This window comes from Labeo rohita, chromosome 5 (assembly GCF_022985175.1).
Source record: "Labeo rohita strain BAU-BD-2019 chromosome 5, IGBB_LRoh.1.0, whole genome shotgun sequence".
NCBI lineage: Eukaryota > Metazoa > Chordata > Actinopteri > Cypriniformes > Cyprinidae > Labeo > Labeo rohita.
This window is the reverse complement of record NC_066873.1, coordinates 130838-157500: the sequence shown is the minus strand read 5'-3', so window position 1 is coordinate 157500 and position 26663 is coordinate 130838. Positions and strand designations below refer to the sequence as shown.

Here is a 26663-nt window from a genome sequence, read left to right as displayed (position 1 = left end):
GCTGCCTTTAAATGTGCTGTGGTTAGGCCTTTTGTTACAAAAACACATCTGGATCCCTCAGTTTTATCTCATTTTAAACTAGTTTGTCGCTCTTTTAAACGTTTTAGAAGAAGTTGCTTTTATACAATTACAGTCCTTTTTAGAAAATCACTCTATTCTTGAAAATAAAATTCCAGTCAGGATTCAGGTAGTGACATTGTAACATTCGCCTAAATCAGGCAGGTCACACAAATAAACATGAAAACACGAAAAAAAACCCAACAACCAATATTTGCTGCCCAACCTCTCATATGTTATTTACAAATGCACTACAAAAACACAAAATATACAAATATACAAATAGCGCGTGTATGTGTAAAGTTCCAAAGTCCGTAATCGTGTATGCAGGTGTGAGAGAATCGGCCTCACCGGCAAATTGAAGTCCGTGAGCACAATCCAAATGAGCTGTTCCGTATAAAAAGTCCTCTGGCGACGGTCTCCACAAGTTCCAACTGGACGGTAAATCCCAGGAGATGAAACAACGGCAAAAACAGTCTCTTAAAATCCGTAAAGCGATCGCGAATAATCCAACAAAACACGGCCTAGGCAAACGCCGCCTCCACGCCCGTTCTGCTTCCTCGACGGGGATCGTGAACGCTGTCCTAATACCCGATACCCCCCCCACTGGTGTGACGATATGATTTATATAAGTGTGTACGTAATAAAATGAACTTGCTTGCGTATACACAGTATCAAAATAAAAGACGTAAGACAAAAGTCCAATACGATGCATCAGTGCTTATGGGATACAAACGAACCAGAAGAAAGTTTTAACACAACTGCATGGCCATTTCACACATCTAATGAAATACAGTTACAATAAAACCCTTTTATGTGGCAACGCTACAACATAGCACAGAGTCTGCACTATTAAAGGTGCACAACTCTGTTGCTCAGTCTGTTGATGCTAAGTTCCGTTATTTTAGTGTTACTTGATCTCACGGCGGCCTTTGATGCTTCGAATCACTTTGTTGGCGTTCGGGGCACCGCACTTCAGTGGTTCTCGTCATATCTGACCGACTGAACCTTCTCTGCGGTGATCGGGGACTCGTCCTCCTCTACTGCTTCCCTCTCTTGCGGGGTGCCACAAGGCTCTATTCTCGGGCCCGTTTTAATTTCACTTTTATACGCTGCCTCTCGGGTCAATTTTAGCCAGGCACAATAAGGCTTTTCACAGCTCTGCAGATGATCCGCACATGTATTTGTCTATGAAACCAAAAAATGCTGACGTGGTTGGGTTGCATTAATTAATTGCATTCATGACATTAAACTGTGGTTAGAGCACAGTTATGTTCATTTGAATGAAGAAAAGACTGAATCCATTTTATTTGCACAGTCTGTAATTTCTGACATTGGTGAGCTGACTTCACAGTTTAGACCAACAGTCAAAAATCTCAGGATGACTTATGATAGTAGCCTGAGATTTGATCAACAAATTGACTGTGTGGTTAAAGCTAGTTGTTGTTGTTTTTTTGTTTTTTTTTTTTTTCAGCTGGATCTTTTGGCAAAGGTCAAACTGTTTTTAAATCATTGCTCTGACTCTGAAAAAGCTATTCATGCTTTCATTAGTTCAAGATTAGACTATTGTAATGCACTTTGTGTTGTGTCTCACAGTCGTCCGTCAGTCGTCTTAAGCTGGTGCAGAATGCTGCAGCCCTTTTTTGAACTATCGCATGTAGACGTGAGCATATCACCCCAATTCTCTATTCCCTCCACTGGCTTCAAGTTTCATTTAGAGTTGATTTCAAAATGTTATTGTTTGTTTTTAAACCTCTTGATGGCCTATCCCCACCATAATGGAGTCAGATGCTGACATTTCGTCAGTCAGACAGGGCTCTGAGATCAACCAGGTCCCAAGGTCAAGATATAAACATTGGGCTTTTTCTGTGGTCGGGCCCAGACTTTGGAACAAGCTTCCTCCCGATATTAGCACCATTACTGATCTGCGTGTTTTTAAAACTAGGCTTAAAACATATTTATTCAGATAATGTTGATTGATTGCTTGATGTGCTAATGTTCTTACAGATATTATTTGAAGTGCTACATGTACCTCGCCCAGATGGAGGCCCTGAACATCCCCTATACCTTGGAAATGTTCATCAGCAGCCCTAAGGAAGGCATGATCAAAGGCTTATGGAAGAACCACAACAATGAACCTCAGGTAGATGTGCAGCTAAGACTACACAGTATAATAAAATGAAATCCATATTGCGATACGGCTTAGTGCGAATGTAAGTTTGTGCAGGCCTCGATTTAAATAACTACATTTTACTGTTTTCTGAGTGAAGTGCGGCATTTACGCGCGTGTAGCTCATGAACGATTCGGTGTTTCAGCGTCTGAGAACGCTTGCTTCGGGATTGACTGTGGTCCAGGGTTAGCGTAAAAGACGCTCTGGACAGTGCTGCATCATCTTGAAAGTTTATCATTTGCATGTGTCTTTCCATTTTAAACATTTGAGTGATTTTACACTATTCCAGTGCAAAAAGAACGCGTAAAAGAGCTTTATTTGGTGTCGCCGTGCTGTTTTCCGTGTGTGCGCTCAACACATCTGACATCACACAAACAGAGTCCTCTTTTGCATTATCTTGCCCTTAAATGGACAAATGCACACAAATTATGTGAAAATACCTGTCTTGACTACTATCCAATCACATCCAGTCGATCTCTTAAAATATAAATATACATGTTTATCTATATAAAAACATATAAAATATGTGCATTATATCTTATTTATTAATTTGCATTTGAATGCTTACAAATGCCTTTAAACCAGTTGGATTAGAAATGACAGTTTTTCTCAGTCGCTTTGGTTTGTTTCTTGATTCATTCTTAATATTTGTAAACCAGAATGTGCATTTCTCAAGTCATTTTTGCACATTATTTTTCAGTAAGGCAATATGTTGATTTTTCTTTCCAGGCTGTCCGGCTTGTGGCAGAGCTTTGTTTGGAGTATGAGGTTTATGATTTGCAGCTGTGGAACAGCGTCTTGCAAAAACTCATGTCGTTCAATATGGTGAGTCGCCTCTACGCTACTGTCTGTGTAGAGCTGGTGTAGTCGTTAGTTTGTGTCTTTTTGTGTACTTGTGCATAGTGAAGCGTGAATGATGGAAATCTGGAAACAGGATAGTTCTGTGTTTATATAGATTAGTAGTCATACGTTTTAATGCATTTGAACAAGTATACTTGAAGCTGTCCTGTTTGTTCAGGTGGACAGTACATCACTCCCACCTCGTGTTTATTGCCATTTTAAATTTCACAAAGTCTTTCTTCTTTTTCTTCTGTAGACGAGCTACTTGCAGAAGGTTCTCGAAGCCCTCATAGCAGTGCCCAGCCTTTTAGAGGTGATCCTTTTTCATGTTTTTATTTAGATCAGGGGTGTCATTTTTGGGAAAGACCCAACTAAAATATTACTGCATGTGGGCCACAATATGCTTAGCACAATGACAGTATAGAAGTTTTAAATACAATTCAGGGCTGTATGTTGACATTTGTGTGTTTTGCACAGAGGTTGAACATTTTGTAACACAGATCACACCAAGTATGAAGCGTATGCTACATCGCTGGAAGCAACCTCAAGCCAAGCCACCTTTATTTATATCACGCTTCATACAGTACGGATTGTGTCAAAGCAGCTTTACAGTGTTAAACAGGACTATAGTGCGTCAGTAATGAGTCACAAGAGTAACAGTCAGTGTTTCAGCAGTAGTGACTGGCAGAGGATGTTACTGTTGCGAACAAGGCGTGCAAAATCCAACACTTAATAAGAAATGTTTTCAGACATACATTTTTATGATTTGGCCAGAATGGCACAATATAGGAACGTAACTCCTTTTGCTTAACATTGTCAGTTTTGTTTATAAAGCCCAGGATCAATAATCATAGCTAGGCTAATAGAGTTCACCTTGTTATATATAAATGCCTGAATGTTGACGTCCTTAAAAAGCACACAGCCATAGAGACTGTAGAAGAGGCGCTTCCACTTCAGAACATGTCTACACACACCAATCGTTTCACTTCAAGACACATCGATTCATCCACCGGAGTTGTCTGGATTGTTGTGTGCACTTTTTGGAGCGTCAACATTTGGCCGCTCGTTCACTTGTATAGTCATCGAAATGAATTATTTTTCTGAGAATCTTGGTTTGCGTTCATCTGAAGAAATAGCCATATACATTTGGGACAACATGACGGTGAGTAAATGATGAGAAACTTTGATTTGGTGTAGTCTAGCCCTATTTATTTTATTTCTTTGTAATTTCTCCATTCACTGAAGTGCATCAGGTTGGTGATGTGACGATGTGAATCCTCATGGTCTGTTGTTTATGCTGCTGTTTGCGCATATAAATCGAACACCCTAAAAGAATAAAAAAAGCTTTGTTTGTCGAGCAGGAAAATAATCTAAACGAACAAAATCCTGTCATTATAAAATTCTCTGAAATTCTCTATGCTGCACACACGTTCAGGCTAACTCAAAAACTTGCGACATGAGCTCAGACCTGACGTGAGATCTGATCGTAGCCTCCGCTTGCGTTCATATTGAAATATTCCAAGTTTTGTGTAGAAACGACCGTACGCCCAATTTTCTGTCGTACGCTCCTTTCATAAATGAGGCCCCGGCTCCGGCTTGCTTTGCTGTGGAATATAGCAGTGTGTGACGGGGGCACGAGCTCTCTCTCTCAGATAAGCGCTGAAGTCTTTGTTAGGAATCTGCTGTTTGAGGACTGCTCCCCCTTGCGGGGTCTTTAAGTAGTGCTGTCCTTACCTAGACAGTGCTGTCTCTCCTCTCTGGGTTGTAAGTAGACGGCCCACTTGTGGTCTGGGCAGTTTCACAGGAAGCTTTACCTGGTTTTGGTCCCGTCGGGTAGCCGCTTCCTAATTGTATAGTTATCTGTCTCCCCTGCGGGGTTTTAAGTAGATAGCCATCGCTGGCTCTATAGGAAGCTCCTTCTTCATTAGACCCTTTGGATATGGCTGTCTGTGGAGAGCTGATAGTCATAGTTGGGATTGTTGGTAGTGATCTTTGAGCTCCTCTGGGCTTCCAGTCTCTCAGTGGTCTTGTGTATTCTAGCTATCTGGAAAGGTTTGGTGTATGTCTTCCACCCACCTCTCACCAGGTGGACAGGTGTGATTGGATTTCATTCCCCAAAGTGTCCACTGGAGGGACGCAGCATTGAATTCCATAGAAGTGAAACGTCTCTGGTTACTCATGTAACCATTGTTCCCTGAGAGCGAATGAGACGCTGCGTCCCTTGCCGTGCCTTCGGCCTGTTTACATCTCCTCACCCAACTGAGTGGTTTAGTGCGACTGTAGTGATGTATTCAGGAGGTGTCCTTTTATAGTTTCGGGTACCTGCCTATGACGTCACGGGCCACGTAGGCTAATAGGATTGGAACTGTGTTACACACGCTTCAGCGGTGTTTCATTCATGAGGGACAGTGTTTTATAAACAATCTAGTAAGTCAGTAAATCATTAGCAATTCATAAAGACCGTGCCTGCATCCCAGTGTGCATACTATTCATCCTAAATTAGGGCAGATAGGGTGGATAGTACACACTGGGACACAGAGTCACTTGCTTCATTCCTGAATGAATCAGCCGTTCGAACGAATCTACGAGTTATTGAAGTCATTTAGTGTTTCTATATTCAAAATTGTATATTTAAAACATTAATCTCAACATGGATTTATAAGTTTAATTGTACTCATGCCACCTCTGAGCCCCATTAAATGTCTGAATTTACCAACAAGCCACATTTGTGTTTTTCTGTGCCACCAAGTGTAATACAAATGAATTTTTTTTTATTTCATATGATTGGTGACTTATTTGTTGTCTTTTACTATTTATTATATTGTTTTAATTAGAAATTGTAATTAAATTTGGAGGACAAGCGTTCCTGATTACAAGTAGAAACAAACTGCTCTTAAACTGGGTGTGTGACGGGTGTGGCTGTGGAATGGGGTTTGCCTGGAAAAAAAAATTCAGTCAAAATTTTTTTTTTTTTTTTTTTTTGGCTTTAACTCCTGCGGGGAACCGTGGTTACATGAGTAACCGAGTCGATCTCTTTGTCGTGTTCCTCGAACCGTTCCTGAACAGTTTCTGCTGAATGAGGTTTTCAGGGAACACCACTGTCATGAAGGTGTGGACGTGGTCTGCGACAGTCTTTCGGTAGATTGTAAAAGTAACTTCCATGTGAACGGCAAGACTCGAGGTTTCCCAGCAGAACACTGTCCACAGCAAAACGCTGGCCTGCCTTTTTCCATAGCGCATCCGGCTGCCGTCTCTTCCCTAGGAAATCAACGCACATATGTCTGTCCATCCACCTGAGCTAAAAGAAAATGTGATTCATCACACCAAGCATCCTTCTTCCAGTGATGTAGTTCTGACTCCCACATGCTCATTGTGGGCTCTTTCGATGGTGGACGGGTGATCATGAGTACTCTGACCAGTCTACGACTGTGTGGCCGATGCACAACAAACTGTGACGTGCTGCATGTCCGTCATGTTCAGCACAAGGTTTTTCAGCTATTTAAGCTACAACAGCTGGTCTATGTGCTCCTCACATGCAATGAGCCTTGGGCACCCATGGTCCGTGACAGCGGTTCAGCGGTTGCTCTTCTTTACAAAACTTTTGGCAGGTGCTAGTCACCGTACGCTGGGAACACCCCACCAGACATTTTGATGATGCTATGACCCGTTCAGTTTATCCATCACTATTTGGCCCTTGTCAAGGTTACTCAGATCTTTTCGCTCGCTGATTTTTCCTGCTTCCAACACAAGAAAGTCTAGTTCACGCCTGTTGTCTCGCTGCCTAATGTATCCCAACACTGGACAGGTGCCACTGCCATCAGTGTCAGTGGTTTTGGTGTTGTTTCTCGAGATCAAAACTTCCTCGTTAGTCCATAAATACATCATTGCAAGACCGAGTGCACAGACAAAGATCATCACCTGTTTGTGTGTCCACCGGTGCATTAATGAGGTCATATGGACAGACCGACAGATCACTGGGCTAAAAATAATGTTTACCTTCAGAAGGATTGTAGTTTTTGAAAAGCGGCTGTTTATTTTTGAAATGAAAGCTCCTTCTTGTGTAGTGTCTTTGGCCATTATAAATGAGGTCAGTTTATTTATTTATTTATTTATTTATTTATCTATCTATCTATCCATCCTTCCACCCTCCCTCATTCCCTGCAGGGGCCAAGTCTTTCCAGGATATGGCGGAGTGTGATTCAAGCCCCTTTCTTGACAGGTGAGGAGAGACATGCTTAGACACGTGTTCTGTGATGTTGCATGTCATTTTTTTTTTTTTATTACTTAAATGCTATTAACTATTTGTCTGTTTGATCGTTCCACAGCTTCTGTTCCTCTCAGCCCTCAACAGCACAATGTCATGTACAAGACATTTGTGCTGCTTCTGAAGTAAGTTTTCAATCCAAAGGACTGTTTGATAAGAGTCACGCTCTGTAAACTCCTTCAGAAAACAGCATGTGGTTCACTTTAGAGGGATCGTGTTTAAAGCTGGGATAAATAACTAAATGTAGAGTTGTCAACACATGATTAATAGTTTCATGTTTCTAATATTCTAGTTTTAATGCAACATTAGGGAAAAACCCAGGTTATTTTGGTCTTATGGAGACCCTTTTAGTGGGTCATAGGAGGTCCAGGACCCCAATTTATGATGAACTTGCATCCCAGTTTCATTTCATAAATCATACATGAAAATGTCAAGAAAAAAATTATTTCTTTAATTTTTTTTTTTTTCATACAGAGTTTGTAACATTTGTAAAATGCTGGTTTTTAACCTTTGTGTTTTTGAAGGTTTGAATATGTACTCAATCGTTTACTATGTGTATAATTTGGTAAAAAGGTGTCATTTACTAACATTAATAACTAACATCAATGAACAATACATTTATTACACTATTTCTTAATGTTTGTTAATGTTAGTTAAAGTAGCCCTATTATGGAGTTTTGGAAATGACCTTTGTCAAAGTTGCAAAGTTGTAAATCCGAACGTGTATAAAGTTATCGTCGTTGAAAAGAAAGAGTCAATTCCGAGTAATGAAAACGAATCTTTAGGTGTTTCAAGTTGACGTTAACTTAAAACGTTAGCATATTGGCCGTCCGTTTGTAGTGGAGATGATGCTGTGCTCTGGGGGATTGATTCTGAGGGCAAAAAAACTCCCATCACATTTTCTCCTCCAACCTCAAACTCATCCTACATCTCTGCAGAAGTACAGACCCAGTGTTTCCAAAGTGAGGCAAAGATGATCAAACGCCCTTTACAAACAAAAAAAAAGGTAAAACTGCGATGTAGGACGATTTTGAAGTTGGAAAAGAAAATGAGATGGGAGTTGTTCAACATTCCGTAGCTGTCATGAACAGGAGTACAATCCGTAACCTTCAATCCGTTGAGCACCACTGACGTCCACTATATGGAGAAAAACCCTGGAATGATTTCCTTAAAAACCTTAAATTCTTTGCGATTGAAGAAAGAGAGACATGAACATCTTGGGTGACATGGGGCTGAGTACATTACCAGGGCATTTTTATTCTGATAGTGGAGTAATCCTTTAAAAATGATTGTTCTTGTGTACTCTAGTGTGCAAATAAATGCATCCATATTTAGTTGTGTTCGCTCCGCACAGCTTTAGGTCTCTGGCTAACAGCAATATATGTTTAGATTGTCTAGAAACGTGTTGATGAATAGTGAATGTTTGTCGTTATTACTTGTAGTTCTGGTAAAGAATAGAGCAATACATTGATGTACAAACCGCAGTGTTTTATCAGTGTGTTTCTGCATTGGGCCAGCACGTGTACCGCGACTGTTTGGGTGTTTTCTATCGAGCTGTGGGTTAGAGTAACGGTGATGGGCGTTCTGTTTCTGAAATGCGCTGCAGCAGTAGACCAATCACAACAGACTGGGGCACCGGACCAATCTCTGGGGTTTGGACAAACGATTCCTTGAGTGAATCGTTTGTGAGTCATTGAGCAAAAAAGGTACAAATAAATGCAGATTGTAAGATGATGAAAGTGTTTTTTGACCTGGCATGCATGTCAATCTGTTGTTGGGGACTCCCAAAATCAAAATATGAACCTTTCATACTCTATAATAGGGGCATTTTAATAAAAATACAGTCATTTATTGTTAGTTGACGTTAGTTCACAGTGCATTAACTGATGTTAACAAACACAACTTTATTTTAATAATGCATTAGTAAATACTGAAATTAATATTACCTAAGATGAATAAGTTCTGTAGTTCTTAGTTCATGATGACTAGTGTAGCTAACTAATGAACCTTATTGTAAAGTAGATATTATTTATTTGTTTATTTTTTAGATGTCCATTTTTATTCACTCTGGATCTGGTCGCCATCGCCAAGCGGTTCTCTCAGTTCGGTCTGCAGGCCTTCTCTCTGGGCTCGCTCTTGCTCGTACCTTGTGCCAAAAAGAAGGAACCACAGATACAAGTAGGTTCACATTCAAGAAGATGAAGACGCCGCTGTCGTCTGCTTAAGATCTAAACATTTCTTTCTGTGAACAAACTTACAAACTCTGTGCTCTTATTATTTATGGATTTTTCATCTTTCATCAATCCAGTTATTCGTTTTTATTGCACATTTCTGAAGTGACAGGGCTCAACACTAAGGATTTTTTCTACTGGCCCTACCACAAAAAAAAAGTTATTGTTTTTGACTCATGTTATTTTTTATTTTAATAAATAAGCTTATATGACAACAACATTTGACATACCAAATAAAACTGTACTGTTCTCGATTCCAATGTCAATACCACACCTAAACCTAGTAGTCTAACTAAAGTCCAAACATTATTTGTTTGTTCAAAAAAGAATTTATTATCATTAATATTTTATTAAAAATGAAAAGATGTTTTAGGGAAAAACAGCAGAAAGACTCAGTGTTTGTCAGCAGGCAGCACTTACGGAATGAGAGCGATATTACGTTTCTATGGTTACCGTTGTAAACAAAGCAGCGCTGTGCTTATGAACGCTACTTTAAATACATCATACACGGGCAAATGAAAAGAAAACGCCATGTAAATTTTTCTTAAAGTTGCAGTGTGTAATATTTACGAGAATTTATTGGCAGAAATGCAATATAAAATACAAAACTATGTTTTCAGAGGTGTGTAAAGACCTTACATAATAAGCCGTTATGATTTTATAACCTTAGAACGAGCAGTTTATATCTACATACACCGCGGCTCCCCTTACATGGAAGTCGCCATTTAGTGCCGCCACGTTTCTATAGTAGCCCTACACGGACAAACTTCTACAGAGCGCGTTTACAGTAGCGTTGGTGTTTTAAGAGGCCGCTCGTGTCGTCACCACGTTGAAATGTCGAAACGATGTTGTGATCCCTCGCACTCCCGCAAGCCACCGCATCCTAATACCGTGTTCGGAAAGAAAGTTGTGTTTTAAAGGCAATAAACATCAGATGGAAAAATATATATATATATATTTCATTACTTTCTCTCGCAGTCGTATCGTTAAGTAATTATACTGTATATAAACTGCGGGCATCAGGGGGCCGCTAGTAATGTGCGTGGCATTGAAACTGATTTCGTATGCACGATCGCATTTCACTTTCACTTTTCATCATGTTTTAAGACCACGTTGAAATGTCGAAACGATGTTGAGCCGGCATCGTGATCCCATCGCAGCCCCTCCTCCCTTTCCCCTCCCGCAAGCCACCGCATCCTAATACCGTGTTCGGAAAGAAAGTTGTGTTTTAAAGGCAATAAACATCAGATGGAAAAATATATATATATATATATTTCATTACTTTCTCTCGCAGTCGTATCGTTAAGTAATTATACTGTATATAAACTGCGGGCATCAGGGGGCCGCTAGTAATGTGCGTGGCATTGAAACTGATTTCGTATGCACGATCGCATTTCACTTTCACTTTTCATCATGATGTTTCACTGTAGACTTCGTCCGATGCCAATTTGGTAGACGTCGTCCAACCCTACTAACTGCCATACAAAAAAATCTAACTAAAGTCAGCGAATAAACCTGAGACAATGATCAGTGAGTAACAATAATATTCACAGTAACATACTGGTTTACTGAATAATTACGTAAATATAATTATTAGGGGCCAAGCACCGAAGGTGCGGTGGCACCTATTGTATCCGTTGGCGTTATTATTATTCCGCTTCTTCTTCTTCTTCTTCTTCTTCTTCTTCTTCTTCCTCTTCCGCCGCAAGTCTATGGCAGCCCATAGAACCGCTTGCGGGAAAGTTGTATAATTTTGCACACTGATAGAGGACAGTCCCAACATTAACCATAGCAAGTTTGGAGTCTCTAACTCAAACTCTCTAGCGCCACCACTTGTCCAAACTTTCAAAAGATTTATGCTAATAATGTTTGAACCATAAGCCACACAACAAAAATTCTTTTTTCTTCTGATTCCTTGGCTTATGCCGAGTTGAATGGACACCAAAATTCAAAAATCGTAAGGTTTAGTTTTTTCGCTATTCTCAATTGTTCGTAAAACCTACTTTTTCGAACTCGTCCTAGGCCGTTGCACCGATTGTCACAAAAATTGATCCAGATCATCTTCAGACCACGCTGGCAAAAAGTTATGGAATTCAAGTCGATTCGTCCAGCCGTTCACGAATAACACGCAAAAGAATTCTACGAAAAGCTAGCAAAAATCAATGTGAGGCTATATCTCCGTAACAATTTGTCATATTGACACCAAACTTGGTGTGTGTTATAACAAGCATGACCTGAGCCTACCTGCAGTGTTTCGGTGCAGTGCCCCCTGGTGGTCAGGAGATACGAAAAATGGCTATTTTTCTTTATAACATCTGAATGATTTGTCCAAAAATCACAAAACTGGTCTCTTTAGATTCAGTGTGTCATACCGAGTCGAACCATATCCAATTTTCCCATGTCAGCCATTTTGGGTGTCGGCCATTTTGAATTTAGCTTTAAAATGCTGTATCTTGAGAACGGATTAGCGTATCGTTTCGACATTAATTACAAAAATGTTCGGCACCATGCCCTGAATGTACATAAAAATTTTGGGGCCAGCGCCACCTTGTGGTCAAAAGTTATAACGAAATTTCAAAAAATGCTAATAACTTTTGCGTACATTAGCCTATTGAAATGAAACTGATTTTGATAGATTCCTTCGGTCATGCTGAGAACACCGATACCAATTTTGCCCATTTTGGCTGAACTTCCTGTCCGCCATTTTGATTCATGTTGAAAACCTACTTTTTCAAACTCCTCCTAGACCGTTAGTCCAATTTTCACCAAATTTGACTCAGATCATCTTCAGACCATGCTGACAAAAAGTTATGGATTTTGTGTCGATACACGAAACCGTTTTCGTTTAGCGCATCAACGAATTTACTGGAAAGATGCCAAATTGCATCCGAGTCTGTATCTCTGCAAAGCTTTGACATATTGACACCAAATTTTATATGTGCTATTGTCACCACACTCTGACCAAGCCACATCAATTTGGTAACAGTGCCACCTATGGGTCAGAAGTAATACGCCATTCACTAAACATTAATAATGAAATTTACAAAAATGCTAATAACTTCTGTTTACATTAGCCTATTGGAATGAAACTGATGCCAATAGATTCCTTGGGTCAAGTCGAGAACATTGATACCCATTATGCCGAAATTGGCCAAACTTCCTGTCCGCCATTTTGATTAATGTACAAAACCTACTTTTTCGAACTCCTCCCAGACTGTTAGTCCGATCTTCACCAAATTTGACTCAGATCATCTTCAGACTATGCTGGCAAAAAGTTATGAATTTCGTGTCGATATACGAAACCGTTTTCGTTTAGCGCATCAACAAATTTGCTGGAAAGATGCCAAACTACATCTGAGGCTGTATCTCTGCAAAGCTTTGACATAATGACGGCAAACTTTGTGTGTGTCATTGTCATTTCACACAGAACACGTCACATCAATTTGAAAACAGCACCACCTGTTGGTCAAAAGTGATAAGCCATTAAATTTTATTACGATTGGTTGTATTTATGATTTTTCAGCCATTTCAACTGATATTATCCTAAAATGGCTTAAGTTACTCACTGTTGTAGTCGGTCTGCTGCTCCTTGCCGTGCTTAACTCCTCATTCTGCCTCTTTTGTGCTTGGCCCCGCAATTGCTGCTTGCAGCTATATTTATTATTCCGCTTCTTCTTCTTCTTCTTCCTCTTCCGCCGCAAGTCTATGGCAGCCCATAGAACCGCTTGCGGGAAAGTTGTATAATTTTGCACACTGATAGAGGACAGTCCCAACATTAACCATAGCAAGTTTGGAGTCTCTAACTCAAACTCTCTAGCGCCACCACTTGTCCAAACTTTCAAAAGATTTATGCTAATAATGTTTGAACCGTAAGTCACACAACAAAAATTCTTTTTTCCTCTGATTCCTTGGCTTATGCCGAGTTGAATGGACACCAAAATTCAAAAATCGTAAGGTTTAGTTTTTTCGCTATTCTCAATTGTTCGTAAAACCTACTTTTTCGAACTCGTCCTAGGCCGTTGCACCGATTGTCACAAAAATTGATCCAGATCATCTTCAGACCACGCTGGCAAAAAGTTATGGAATTCAAGTCGATTCGTCCAGCCGTTCACGAATAACACGCGAAAGAATTCTACGAAAAGCTAGCAAAAATCAATGTGAGGCTATATCTCCGTAATAGTTTGTCATATTGACACCAAACTTGGTGTGTGTTATAACAAGCATGACCTGAGCCTACCTGCAGTGTTTCGGTGCAGTGCCCCTAGTGGTCAGGAGATACGAAAAATGGCTATTTTTCTTTATAACGTCTGAATGATTTGTCCAAAAATCACAAAACTGGTCTCTTTAGATTCGGTGTGTCATACCGAGTCGAACCATATCCAATTTTCCCATGTCAGCCATTTTGGGTGTCGGCCATTTTGAATTTAGCTTTAAAATGCTGTATCTTGAGAACGGATTAGCGTATCGTTTCGACATTAATTACAAAAATGTTCGGCACCATGCCCTGAATGTACATAAAAATTTTGGGGCCAGCGCCACCTTGTGGTCAAAAGTTATAACGAAATTTCAAAAAATGCTAATAACTTTTGCGTACATTAGCCTATTGAAATGAAACTGATTTTGATAGATTCCTTCGGTCATGCTGAGAACACCGATACCAATTTTGCCAATTTTGGCTGAACTTCCTGTCCGCCATTTTGATTCATGTTGAAAACCTACTTTTTCGAACTCCTCCTAGACCGTTAGTCCAATTTTCACCAAATTTGACTCAGATCATCTTCAGACCATGCTGGCAAAAAGTTATGGATTTTGTGTCGATACACGAAACCGTTTTCGTTTAGCGCATCAACGAATTTACTGGAAAGATGCCAAATTGCATCCGAGTCTGTATCTCTGCAAAGCTTTGACATATTGACACCAAATTTTATATGTGCTATTGTCACCACACTCTGACCAAGCCACATCAATTTGGTAACAGTGCCACCTATGGTTCAGAAGTAATACGCCATTCACTAAACATTAATAATGAAATTTACAAAAATGCTAATAACTTCTGTTTACATTAGCCTATTGGAATGAAACTGATGCCAATAGATTCCTTGGGTCAAGTCGAGAACATTGATACCCATTATGCCGAAATTGGCCAAACTTCCTGTCCGCCATTTTGATTAATGTACAAAACCTACTTTTTCGAACTCCTCCCAGACTGTTAGTCCGATCTTCACCAAATTTGACTCAGATCTTCAGACTATGCTGGCAAAAAGTTATTAATTTCGTGTCGATATACGAAACCGTTTTCGTTTAGCGCATCAACAAATTTGCTGGAAAGATGCCAAACTACATCTGAGGCTGTATCTCTGCAAAGCTTTGACATAATGACGGCAAACTTTGTGTGTGTCATTGTCATTTCACACAGAACACGTCACATCAATTTGAAAACAGCACCACCTGTTGGTCAAAAGTGATAAGCCATTAAATTTTATTACAATTGGTTGTATTTATGATTTTTCAGCCATTTCAACTGATATTATCCTAAAATGGCTTAAGTTACTCACTGTTGTAGTCGGTCTGCTGCTACTTGTCGTGCTTAACTCCTCATTCTGCCTCTTTTGTGCTTGGCCCCGCAATTGCTGCTTGCAGCTATATTTTAACTTACCTTTGTACAGAAACCTCATTGCTTGATTGGCTACTGTCAGGTGTAACAGACGACGACATTTTTGTCCTGTGTCAGCTTCCGTAGCTTCTGTATGCGTTTCGAAAGGCCGGGGTGAGCGGGGGACTGAGCCGTTGGTTGAAATTCGAATCCTCACCTCTAGATGCCACTAAAAACTACACACTGCACCTTTAAAACGCTAGTTACGGATGTAACTGTGGTTCTGTGAATTCCGGATGACCGCCAGAGGCAGTATGAATACTTGGATTAATCGCAGCGCCAGCCTGATAGGTCGAGAAAATATACCAACAAAGTCACGTAGTGACGTATGCTGAGCTCTGGGGAGTTATAAGCCACAGCAACTCAGCACTCCGCCTCGGCACGCTTTTCTCGCGCATTCCGAGTGACGAAGAACTCTGGCGGTCATCCGGAATTCACAGAACCACAGTTACATGCGTAACTAGCGTTCTGTTTCATTCTTACTGACCGCCAGAGGCAGTATGAATACTTGGATGACACATACCAACAAAGTCATGAGGAATGCCACCTACCTGATGAAAAAATTAAGGCTGCTCCTGAAGAACCGCAGAACAAACGGCATGATGAGCAGCAGCGTTGACCTTATAAAACCTGGCAAACGTGCACGGAGAAACCCAGGTAGCGGCAGTGCAGATATCCGCCAAGGAAACTCCTCTGAAAACAGCCCAAGATGATGAGATGGCCCTAGTGGAATGACAAGTTAAACCAGAGGGCAATGGCTTCCCTGCTGCCTTGTAAGCCAATATAATAGTCTCCACTATCCAGTTCGACAGTCTCTGCTTCGACACTGGAGAACCTTTTTTCACACCACCATAGCAGACAAACAACTGGTCTGAACGTCTAAACTGAGCAGTAGTGTCTACATAACACTTCAAGGCACGAACCGGACACAAAAGGTGAGTACCCGAATCAGAACCTGAAGAAGTCTGAAAAGAGGCCAGTTCAATGTTCTGATTTATGAACTGAGGAAGAAGGACTTTTGGTAGAAAAGAAGGATTGGGTCGTAGGACCACCCCGGAGTTGTCTGGCAACCAACGCAAGCATAACTCACTAACAGATAGCGCATGCAACTCACCAACCCGTTTTGCAGAAGCAACAGCCAACAAAAAAACAGTTTTCAAGGATATCCATTTGATGTCATTGCTCTGCAAGGGCTCAAATTGGGATGAGCAAAGGAACGAAAGCACAGTAGGCAGATCCCATACTGGAAAATGAGGATTCCGAACAGGCTTTAGGCGGCGTGCACCCTTTAGAAAACTGCAGACAAGTTTGTGAGACCCAAGAGAAGATCCCTCAACTGGAACATGATGCGCAGAAATCGCAGCAACATACACTTTCAACGTGGCAGCTGCTTTGCCCTCTTCCAGTAAACGTTGAAGAAATCTCAAGACACTCGGGATGTCACATGTTGCAGGATTAAGCGCATGCTCCTCACACCATGCAGAGAAGAGCTTCCAACGTGAAGCATAAATCTGGCGTGTGGAAGAAGCCCTAGCATTAGAGATAGTGTGAATAACTGCAGGATCACAATGTTCCAGAGGAGAATTTATCCCAATGGCCAAACCCAGAGCTGCAGACGAGCTGGGTCCGGGTGCCAGATGCTGGCCTCCAGCTGGGAGAGGAGGTCCTTTCTGGGGGGAAGCTGCCACGGATTGCCTGTCAGAAGTCTCAGCAACAAAGGAAACCATGGTCTGGCTGGCCACCGTGGTGCCACAAGTAGCACTCTGTGCTTGCACAGGGAGATTCTGTGTAACGTCTCCCATAGCAGAGGGATTGGAGGAAACGCATATAGTAGGCAGCTCAGCCATCAGTGCATCCTGGCCCAAGGGACTGGACGCTTCTGTCTTCGCGAACCATAAGCGACAGTGAGTGGTCTTCTCTGAAGCAAAGAGATCCACCTCTGCCCTTCCAAACCGTAGCCAGATTTCCCGCACTACATCTGGATGAAGCCTCCATTCCCCCGGATGTAATCGATTCCTGGAAAGAGCATCCGCTGTCTGGTTGCATACTCCCGAAATATGAGCCGCCCTCAGTGAAGCAAGTCTCGGCTGACACCATGTCAGGATCTCGTGAGTAAGCCGTAGAGACCTGTGGGACTTTGTGCCACCCTGGTGGTTCAGATGGAACACTGTTGAGGTATTGTCGGACCGAACAAGAACATGGCGGCCTGCCAGGACTGGCAAGAAAAACCTTAGAGCCATGAACACTGCACGTAGTTCCAGCAGATTGATATGTTCTTTGGCCTGAATAGGTGTCCATCGCCCACAAATACCCCTCCGATTCCACGTTGCCCCCCAGCCCGTGAGGGAAGCGTCGGTTGTGACTAACTCCCGTCGAGAGGGAACAACACCCAGAGGCACTCCTGCCTTCAGAAACACCTCCTGTCTCCACCGCTTCAACGCACGTATGCAACTGTGAGAAATTACAACCAGTCGATGGAGATGTCGGGTGGGACTGAGTCTTAAACTGTTGGTCCGAGCAATCTTTGAGCGTCGCTTAGGCGGACCAGCACCTGTAAGGGCATTTGAAAATTCAGCCACGAAATCTTTACATGGTGGCATGGCAAAAGAAGTCGCAGATGTGGGCTGTCTGAAAAAAATGTTGGTTTGAGCAGATTGGGCAGGTGACTCATCCAGTCCTAAACGAGCAATTGCCATTCGGAGCACAGCCAAAGTATCATCAGAAGACGACTGGACTTGTCCAGATGACTGAACTGAGCCCTCACTGGACCCCTCTGCTGCTGGATGACCAGCGAAAGCATCCTGAGGTGAAGGCTGCACAGCAGCATCCGCAGTGTCCAAATGATCATTAAAGAAAGAATCAGAAGCACTTGTAGAGAGCACATCCAGGTCAGAAAAACAAGGAGAGTCAAGAGATTCCTCCCCAGCACCTTGATTCTGAACATTCACATCCTCCTGTGTTGTCTTCACAGGACTAGCACATGTGACAGGTTGAAGTGACTGAAGCAGGCGTTTCAGTTCTGCTATCTCTGAAGAAAGCACAGAAACCGTCTTAGAAAGTGAATTTTCCTCCATACGCGAATATTACTCACTTCGCGATGTGGCTTTCTTCTTAGACGGCGGGGCAGTGCCGGCTGCCGCAGACACCCTGCGTTTCTTGGATCGCGGAGGGGTTGCATCTAACTGCCCGAGTTTCACCATTGTACTACGATCCAACTCAGCAAGACGGAGCTGTCGTTCAGACATGGGTAAGAGACTGCAATGCAGACACGGGTCTGTGAGAGCCTACTTGAGATGCTGAATACCCAAGCACGACGGGCAGAATTCATGACCGTCATCCGGCAAAAGATTATTAGGGCACAGCTTACAAGTCAAGGGGAAACCAGTGGCAATCGAGCTGTGAGCCATAGTTCCTCGCTATGAACACCCTCGGATATCACCGTAAGGTGTAAGTCAAGCGGAGAGATGGTAAACACGCAACAAGTCCGGAAAAAAGAAAGAAAATACTTAAAAGAAAAAAATATGAATCCTCCGGATAAAACCGACAGGCAGTGCAAACAAAAACTTGTCAAAGAGAAAAATATATATGTATATATATCTAGATGGCCGATGGATTGAACCAAGGGCACAGTGTATAACCCAAATTCGAGGAGAAAACACTCGAAACAATGGATAATATAATAATTACATTAACGGGAGACCACTAACGTACAGGCGCGGATAACACCAGCCACCGGATCGCACCGAGAGACACAGGGTGTTACTGACGAAAAATAATGAAAACTCACCAATAGTGCTGAAAAGTTCCAAATCCTTTGACGAAGGCGTAAAGCGCGCTGACACAGCTAGTGAGGACGATATCTTGCTGCTCTTGTAAGCTGCACTTGACAGCGCGTATATATATAACACTTAATCAAGAACGACCTATCTCGAACAGGCGAGAAAGCGAAAGAGGCGAAGTGCTGAGTTGCTGTGGCTTATAACTCCCCAGAGCTCAGCATACGTCACTACGTGACTTTGTTGGTATATTTTCTCGACCTATCAGGCTGGCGCTGCGATTAATCCAAGTATTCATACTGCCTCTGGCGGTCAGTAGGAATTCACAGAACAGTCAGTTCCCCTCACAGATACATTCACATAAACCGCAGTTTCAATATTTAGGATAATATTACGCGCACTGTGCACCGTGATCTTGCTCTGCCTGCTACAGTATTTTTTTCTCTTTGCGTTCGTCTTTAGCATCTTTGGCCTCTGATAACGGATGTCTAAAGAGTTCATGACATTGCTACACACTTGACATTTTGACAGAAGATTGCATGCAGTTCGTGTGCAAGCACAGAACAAGAGATGGGTTGAAATATGTCCGGTCAATCGGTGCATCTGTCTCCACTGTATAAATGATGTATTGATCATTGTTACAGCAACAAAGCTAATACTTTTGTAGGCTATTTGTCCGTCAGACGAGTCTCTCTGTGATCACTTTTAAATGATCAAGGTTAAAAACACGTGCAAATGATAAACTTTCATGATGACGCCACAGTGGCCCCATCGGGCCTGTGACATATTCGTCAACTGTCCTGAGCGTCTTTCACACGGGCCCCGGGGCCTCGGACACTCCTTATTGTCGAGCCCTGAGTGAGTATTCCTACAAGCTGACTGAGTGAAATTATTTAATTCTGTTATTTTAGTGTGGTGATGTGTCTCTTTGAGTGGGATTTGATTTGTCTGTCAGTATCCAGTTATTAGCGCTTTTTTTTTTTTGTTGTTGTTGTTGTTGTTTAAATAATGTTGAATGTTTTCCTATTTCACTGATGTGTGATCTGCATACTTTGGGTTTGATTTTCAGTTTGTACTAAAACATGTTGTCTGGTTTACACATTAGAGCTTCCTGTTATCGTGTAACCCGACCCTCATTCTGGATCAGGTGGAAGAGAGCATGAGCACCGGAGAGCTGGCCGGCATTCCTTCACAGGTCTTGTTCTGTTAAACGGATCTCTTCTCAACATGTTGTGTTTGATGTATTTCAAATGTCTTACCTTTTTATTTGTTCTAGATTAGAGACACGGTGTTCACCTTCCTTTGTCGAAACGGCAAGTCCCGGATGTTGATGAAGACCAAACACTTCACTTATTTGAAGAGGCACTTGATCTCGAAGGGTCACTCTGAAATGGTGCAGGAGCTGCTGAACTGCTTCGTGGAGCAAAACGGGTGAGTTGATCCTCGATGAAAGTTCAGAGGTCACTGTTATTATTATTATTCTATAAGATGTGAAGGATGATTCTAAGTTCATCAGTTTTCTAAGATGTTTTACATTTTCAGTGTAAATATGAAACATGAATAAATATTAAACATAAATACTAAATAAATAAAATATTATAGAAATAGTGTTTATCTCTGTATTAATGTGAGGATGCTGCATTCGTTATATAAATGAATAAAGAAAAGTTACTAAATAGTATTTGTTAAATTTAAATGAAGTGTTAATATTTTTAAGAAGAACAGGACAATAAAAGTCATCCTTAAGATGAAAAAAAAAAAAAAATTGTTTTTACCAATAGAATAAAACCCTGTGTAACTTGTGCATTTGGGTCTGTATTTTTCAGGGAGGCGCTCACGCGATCACCTGAATTAATTTTTTATAATAAAGTAACTTAAAATTGGGATTCCTTGCATACGTAATGTCACTGTAATGTCCAGTACTGTGGAGATGAGAGTCAGCACCGTGAATTTAATCTTGCAACCGACAAGAAAACATTTGTTTATTATTAAATAATTAAAATGTGTCATTTTGTTCATAATTATTTGGCTGCTCCTGTCTGTGCTTTGTGGCAAACTTAATGTGTGCTTGAGAGCTGAATATATTAAGGCTGATTATGGATTAGTAGACTACAGTATGTTAATTGAAGATTAGCTGAATAATAACTTAAATGAACCACTACTAGTAACTAGAAACATTTTAAGTGGGTGCAGCCCTATTAAATACCCTTTAGATATCTCTGTTCAACTTTTTAAAACATTTTTATACGTTTGCATATAGTCGGAGAAATTCTGCTTTCAGAACGATCACGTCGATAACGGAGAGATGTCAAATCCGTAACACTGATTTTTCCTCTGAAACACAAAAACGAAAATTGAAATAAAACTGATACTATGTCATGTTTTGTAAATGGTCAACCCTTGTCAATTCTTCAGATATTGTTGCTTCTGGTTTGTGCATTTGTAAATCTCAGAAAGTCTACAAAATGTTGTCTCCCAAAAACAGGTTTTGACTGAAATATAAATTAACGTCTTCCTGTTGGAGCCCTTGTTGGATTCAGTTTTACTTGTATTCTGTAGCTTATTTGAGCTCGGCGGGTCCCTCTTCAGGCGGAGCGAGACCTTTGTTTTACAAAAGCACAACTCTTGTTGATATTGAGCGCATACAAAAATAAGGGTGGACCATTTACAGTTCTGAATGAAGTATTAGTCTTCTCTGTATGAGCAGAAATGATGGCTTAACCTACTTCAGATTGTTTCCACTGTTATGAAGAACAAAATGCAAGTGATCGTGCTGCCGCCTCTATGATTGAAGCGCACTTCAGCTTCCTCTCTCCACACAAACGCTGTAGATATACACATAACAGCGCACATTTATCGGTTAAATGTTTAATATGCTTGAAGTGTTTTATTTTTATAGATTTTGTTTTAAGAAGATGATGATTTGAAAATGCTAAATTGATTAAACCTGATCAACTCGGTTGTCTGCTGCTGTTTTTAAGTGATACTGGAAACTAATGTGAATCAGGGGTTGTTTTCTAATTAAATGACAAAATTCTTCAGTTGTGTTGTCTAGTTAATTTTTTACATTTTACTGATTCCCCCAATCTTGCCAAAACTCTTTATACAAAACCTTATTTTTATTATAGGCCAATTTAAACATTCTTCCTACTCTCTGTAGGATTTGAGGCGTTTTTCATGTCGCAGTTTTATCTTGATTTCTCACAGCTTATTTTTTTCGAGGGTTAGGGGGGGTTTTTTGGGTGTGAGTCAGAGTGGGCTATAATTGCTGCGTCAGTAGATTCACATGAATGTGCAGCTTTGTACGGAGGATTTTTCATTCAAAAACTTTCATTAGCCTGTATTAAAATAAAAGCTCCTTATACTAATTTCATAATGACTGTTTAATAACCATAACATAACATGCAGTAAGAGTCTTTGTGTACATTTCTTTTAATGTTTGATGTGTGTAGCCAATCCACTTTTTGAAATTAACCCTCACTGTAATTTTTTTTTAAGGATGTTATAATGTTTATTTTTTTTATTTCATTATTTGATCTCCATCTACACATCAATGTCGTAAATTCAGTCAGTTTGCGAAATGTCCCTTTGTGCCACCTGTAGATGCAAGTGTGCGCGTGTGTGCGTAAAACTGTGTGAAGTAAAACAATTAAAAGTGGGGGGAAACGTGTTTTTTAAATGTTTTTTCTCCAATGCATGTTTGTTACCATTATTGGCACCGTCCCTAGAAATTGAGTAACATATCTCTGAAGTATATTCATTCAGATTTATTTTCACAGCCAGCTTTGCTCATATCTACCAAGGGCGCCTATATACACATACACTCGTAATGTTATACTTGATCAGTGCTATTATATTTTATATGCACCCGGCGTTTTTTTTGATTGGTCATTGTATTCAAGAAATCGTGTATGTGTCTGTGATTGACTACATTGCTCAACGCTGTGAAAACACGTTGGATAGTTTTGGATAGTTTGTCAGATCTTCAGTTGCTTTTGCTTTCATTTGAGGGCATTTAGCACCGTCTAGTAGCCCCATACAACCGGACCTGGGCTTGGCTAACCGCTCTAATTGTAGCATGGCTGACAACAGGAATGACTAACCATAAGGGGGTGAAAATATTAAGTAAATTTACAGTACATCATTTTTTATAAGCTTATTTATTTATTTGACATAACAGTTATGTAAAGGATAATATACAGTCAGTCAGTCAGTAGGAGTATATTAAATTACGGAGTGTATGTTTACACTAATTGCAAATATCCAGTTTACACAAACTCCACTCGTCAGCGTGTGATTGGGCTAAACAACATTACAAAAGACAATAATAGAGCCGCAGCTCCGGTGGTGCAGATGGTAAAGCGTGTGCCATAGACATTTTTATCGCCATCGACCCGGGTTCAGATCTGTGTTTTTGTTTTTGTTTTTTGGTCCCCCTCCCTTTTCAAATCTCATATCAGAAAGGCATTTATTTTCAATAAAATGAAGGAAATAATCAAAAAGTTGAAAATAAAGTATTGGGTAGGGTTAGGGAGGGCTTCACTGTCAATAAAGTGACAGTAAGGTGACAACCATTTAATAATTTGAATTAAAATTATCATTTACACTCAAGTTATTGCACATTGTTTTAATAATGTACTACAATACTGAGGTGTAAGAAACTACCACTATTTGCAATAATTAGTATAAATAGCAGAACATCTTGCTATTTGCACTTAGTGTTAATAGCATATTAAGAAAATACAGCTATTTTTTTTTATTTGGTGTAAATAGAATCCATTGTTATGAGCACTTTGTGTGAATAGCCGCTGCCATTATGTTATTGTATAAGTAGCATCAGCAGTGAAAGCACACACACACACACACACACACTCACTCTCAAGATGAGTTTTCATTTGGTTTGTGCAAACAGCTGAGTGACACTCAATGTCAGCTGACACGCGGATAAACCAGTCACCGTACCGTGATAGAAAATACATATATAATAAATATAATAAATTTTACATGAACGTTTTCACTTTTTGAGGGCTAAGTTAATTGGTGTTTCTAACGAAAAGTGTCTTTCACTCTGATTTTTCTCTGAATAGTGAGGAGGAGGCCATTTCTTTTGCCCATGAATATCTGAAATACAGAGAACTGAAGGGACAGACAGCACCTCTGAGCAACACTTTCTCTGATCCTGTCAGGGTAAGACATCTTAAATATTAAAATAATTTTACTATCAATCTTATTGGCTGATATAGGGTGCATCCTTTTTCCTTTATTTTTTATTTTATTTTATTTATTTATTTATTTGGTTTTGTTGTTTATTGTGGTTGTAGATAATATGCTTATGTTTCTCTCTCTCTATTTATTTATTTATTTATTGTCTTTCAGGATTTTTTGGAAAAGGCCCTGGAACCCAGGGGTGCACAAACATCAGCGTAAGATGTTGTTGTTATCTGTGGGTAGTAATACAGCATTTTCACTCAGTGGATGATTGCACTAATAAAATATTATCTGCTTGCAAATTTCTTTTTTTTAAATTGAATATTGTTGCAGTATTTCAGTACTCATGTTGTGTGAATTTAAAAAAATGTGGATGTAGACACAAAAAAACAAATAAAAATGATGTTGTTTGTAAACATTGTGGAATTGCTTTAGACACCAAGATGTTATACCCGAAGACCGGTCATTGTTTTTATTTTAGATCATGATGCAATCAAATAAGAAAATGGAAATACACAAATATTTTAAGTCAGGGGTCACAAGATCCGAGTTTAGCTCCAACCCTAATCAAACCTGAACCTTCACACCTGAAGCAGATAATCAAGCTCTTACTGTACTTGAAACTTCCAGGCAGGCGTGTTGAGGAAAGGTGGAGGAAAACTCTGCAGGACACCGGCCCTCCAGGAACAGATCTGGTGACCCCTGCTCTAAGTGTTTTATACTTCATACTAATATGAAACCATTTCAAAATAGCAACCATGCTTTTACACGTTTTTAAAGGGAATTTGTTTCCAAAGCAGACCGATGACATGACAAAACGGAATGATCTGAAATGTAATACCCTGGATCATTTAGAAAATTGACAGTAACTGATATTTCACTGCTTAATGCATTGGCTAGATTTTAGAAATATTTTATTAATATCAGTAATGCATTTTCTAAAGACAATAATTAACAACAATGAAGTTTATAGCTTCAGCAAATCTCTGTTCCTCAATGTTTCTAAAAATAAGAGCACAATGTCTTCATTTCATCATCTGCATCATGAAAGAAAGTGGCCCAGAGATTCCTGGAGACACCAGGAGGTGTGGAGGAGGACAAACTTCATCCTCTATTATCAGTTTACTCCTCTACTGCTGTTAACCAGGACAAAGATGACACATTTCTTAAATATACAAGGAATAGTTCACCCCAAAAAGTGAAAATCCTCAGTCCACCCAAGATGTAGGTGACTTTTTATCTTCAGTAGAACAGTAAAGATGACAAAGTGAAATGATCAGTCTGTGCAAGAAACAAATAGTTTCTTTTCAGCAAACTGGTTCTTTCAGTTTCAATGAACTGGTTCAGTTTATTCAGTTTGTTTGTTCACGTAATCACGCAATAAAATAATGTATAAACAATTAATAGTGCGTTAGCGCAGACAATTAATTTTTCTAGTTTAGCGTGTTAAAAATATTTAACGCAGGGGTGAAAATCAAACTTCAAGCACATGTTCAAGCAAACACATTCAGCAGCTGCAGCTCTTCGAGAAATAGCAGCCAAATAATCCACTAACCCTGTGATGTCTGTTAATCAAAGAACAAAAGAAAAAACAGGACATTAACAGCATTTGTAGCTTTAAGGATTCATTTATATTTCATTTAGAATTTAGTGTTTGATAATTTTATTCAATTTCTGTTTATTTCCTACTTGCTGAAGGGCACAGGTAAATAATGGGTTTATGTGAAGAGTCTTTTAAGTTCACCTAAATTAGAAGTTGTTTTTAAGGTCTAAAAAAAGTTTAAATTGATGATTCTCAGTTATATTGTAATGTTGAATGGCTACAGTCAATGTTTAAATATTAAGAAGAAAAACGTTTCCTAGACATCAGTAATATTGGTATCAGTGATACTCACCTTCAGACATTTTAACAAATATGAAAAATGTAATTGTAATATCTGTACTTTTGTAACAAAATAAAGAAGCAGATGCAGACACAGTTTTCTGTCCCTTCTTTCACTTTTTACTCTTCGTCCTTTTTGTCACTCACTGACATCTAGTAGCTACACAATACCTTTGCAGAAACACCATTTCCCCTTTTCTTTGCATGTTCATTGAGGAAACATCTTGAAACGTTACAAAACAGTATCTTACTACATCCTGCAGAATGCAACAAAGAATTACAGAATTACTTAAAAAAATTATTTCACCTGATTACACATAAGTAACTTATAATAATCACTGAGAATACTGAAAGAATACTTTCTTTCTTTAAAGCGTGTCTTCATAACCTATAGATCAATCACAGCAAATAACCAAAATGAGCATAAACTGATTTTGAACCCTGAACTGTTTCAGCATTATGGTGTCTATTACTTTTTTTAACACAAAGTCCTTCAACCAAAACGGTTGTTTAGGAACTCTCGCACTTCACCTAGGACTTGTTTGCTTTTCCATCTCATAAGCTGTAGGGTTGGTTTCCCT

The 26663-nt window shown here is 40.0% G+C and overlaps 1 protein-coding gene across 2 annotated transcripts in view; it reads left to right on the top strand.

Annotated features, from left to right (window-relative positions):
- Window positions 1–24595, top strand: part of kntc1 (kinetochore associated 1) — a 77368-nt gene extending 52773 nt beyond the window's left edge. For both annotated transcript variants that reach the window (XM_051110500.1, XM_051110499.1), the window contains exons 51-60: window positions 2065–2200; window positions 2958–3053; window positions 3325–3381; window positions 7233–7287; window positions 7394–7457; window positions 9381–9510; window positions 20098–20187; window positions 20269–20423; window positions 24080–24179; window positions 24369–24595. In XM_051110500.1, coding sequence (XP_050966457.1) covers window positions 2065–2200; window positions 2958–3053; window positions 3325–3381; window positions 7233–7287; window positions 7394–7457; window positions 9381–9510; window positions 20098–20187; window positions 20269–20423; window positions 24080–24179; window positions 24369–24419 — 934 coding nt within the window. In that variant the 3' untranslated portion in view covers window positions 24420–24595. The remainder of the gene's footprint in view (window positions 1–2064; window positions 2201–2957; window positions 3054–3324; window positions 3382–7232; window positions 7288–7393; window positions 7458–9380; window positions 9511–20097; window positions 20188–20268; window positions 20424–24079; window positions 24180–24368) is intronic.
- The last annotated feature ends 2068 nt before the right edge of the window (window positions 24596–26663 follow it).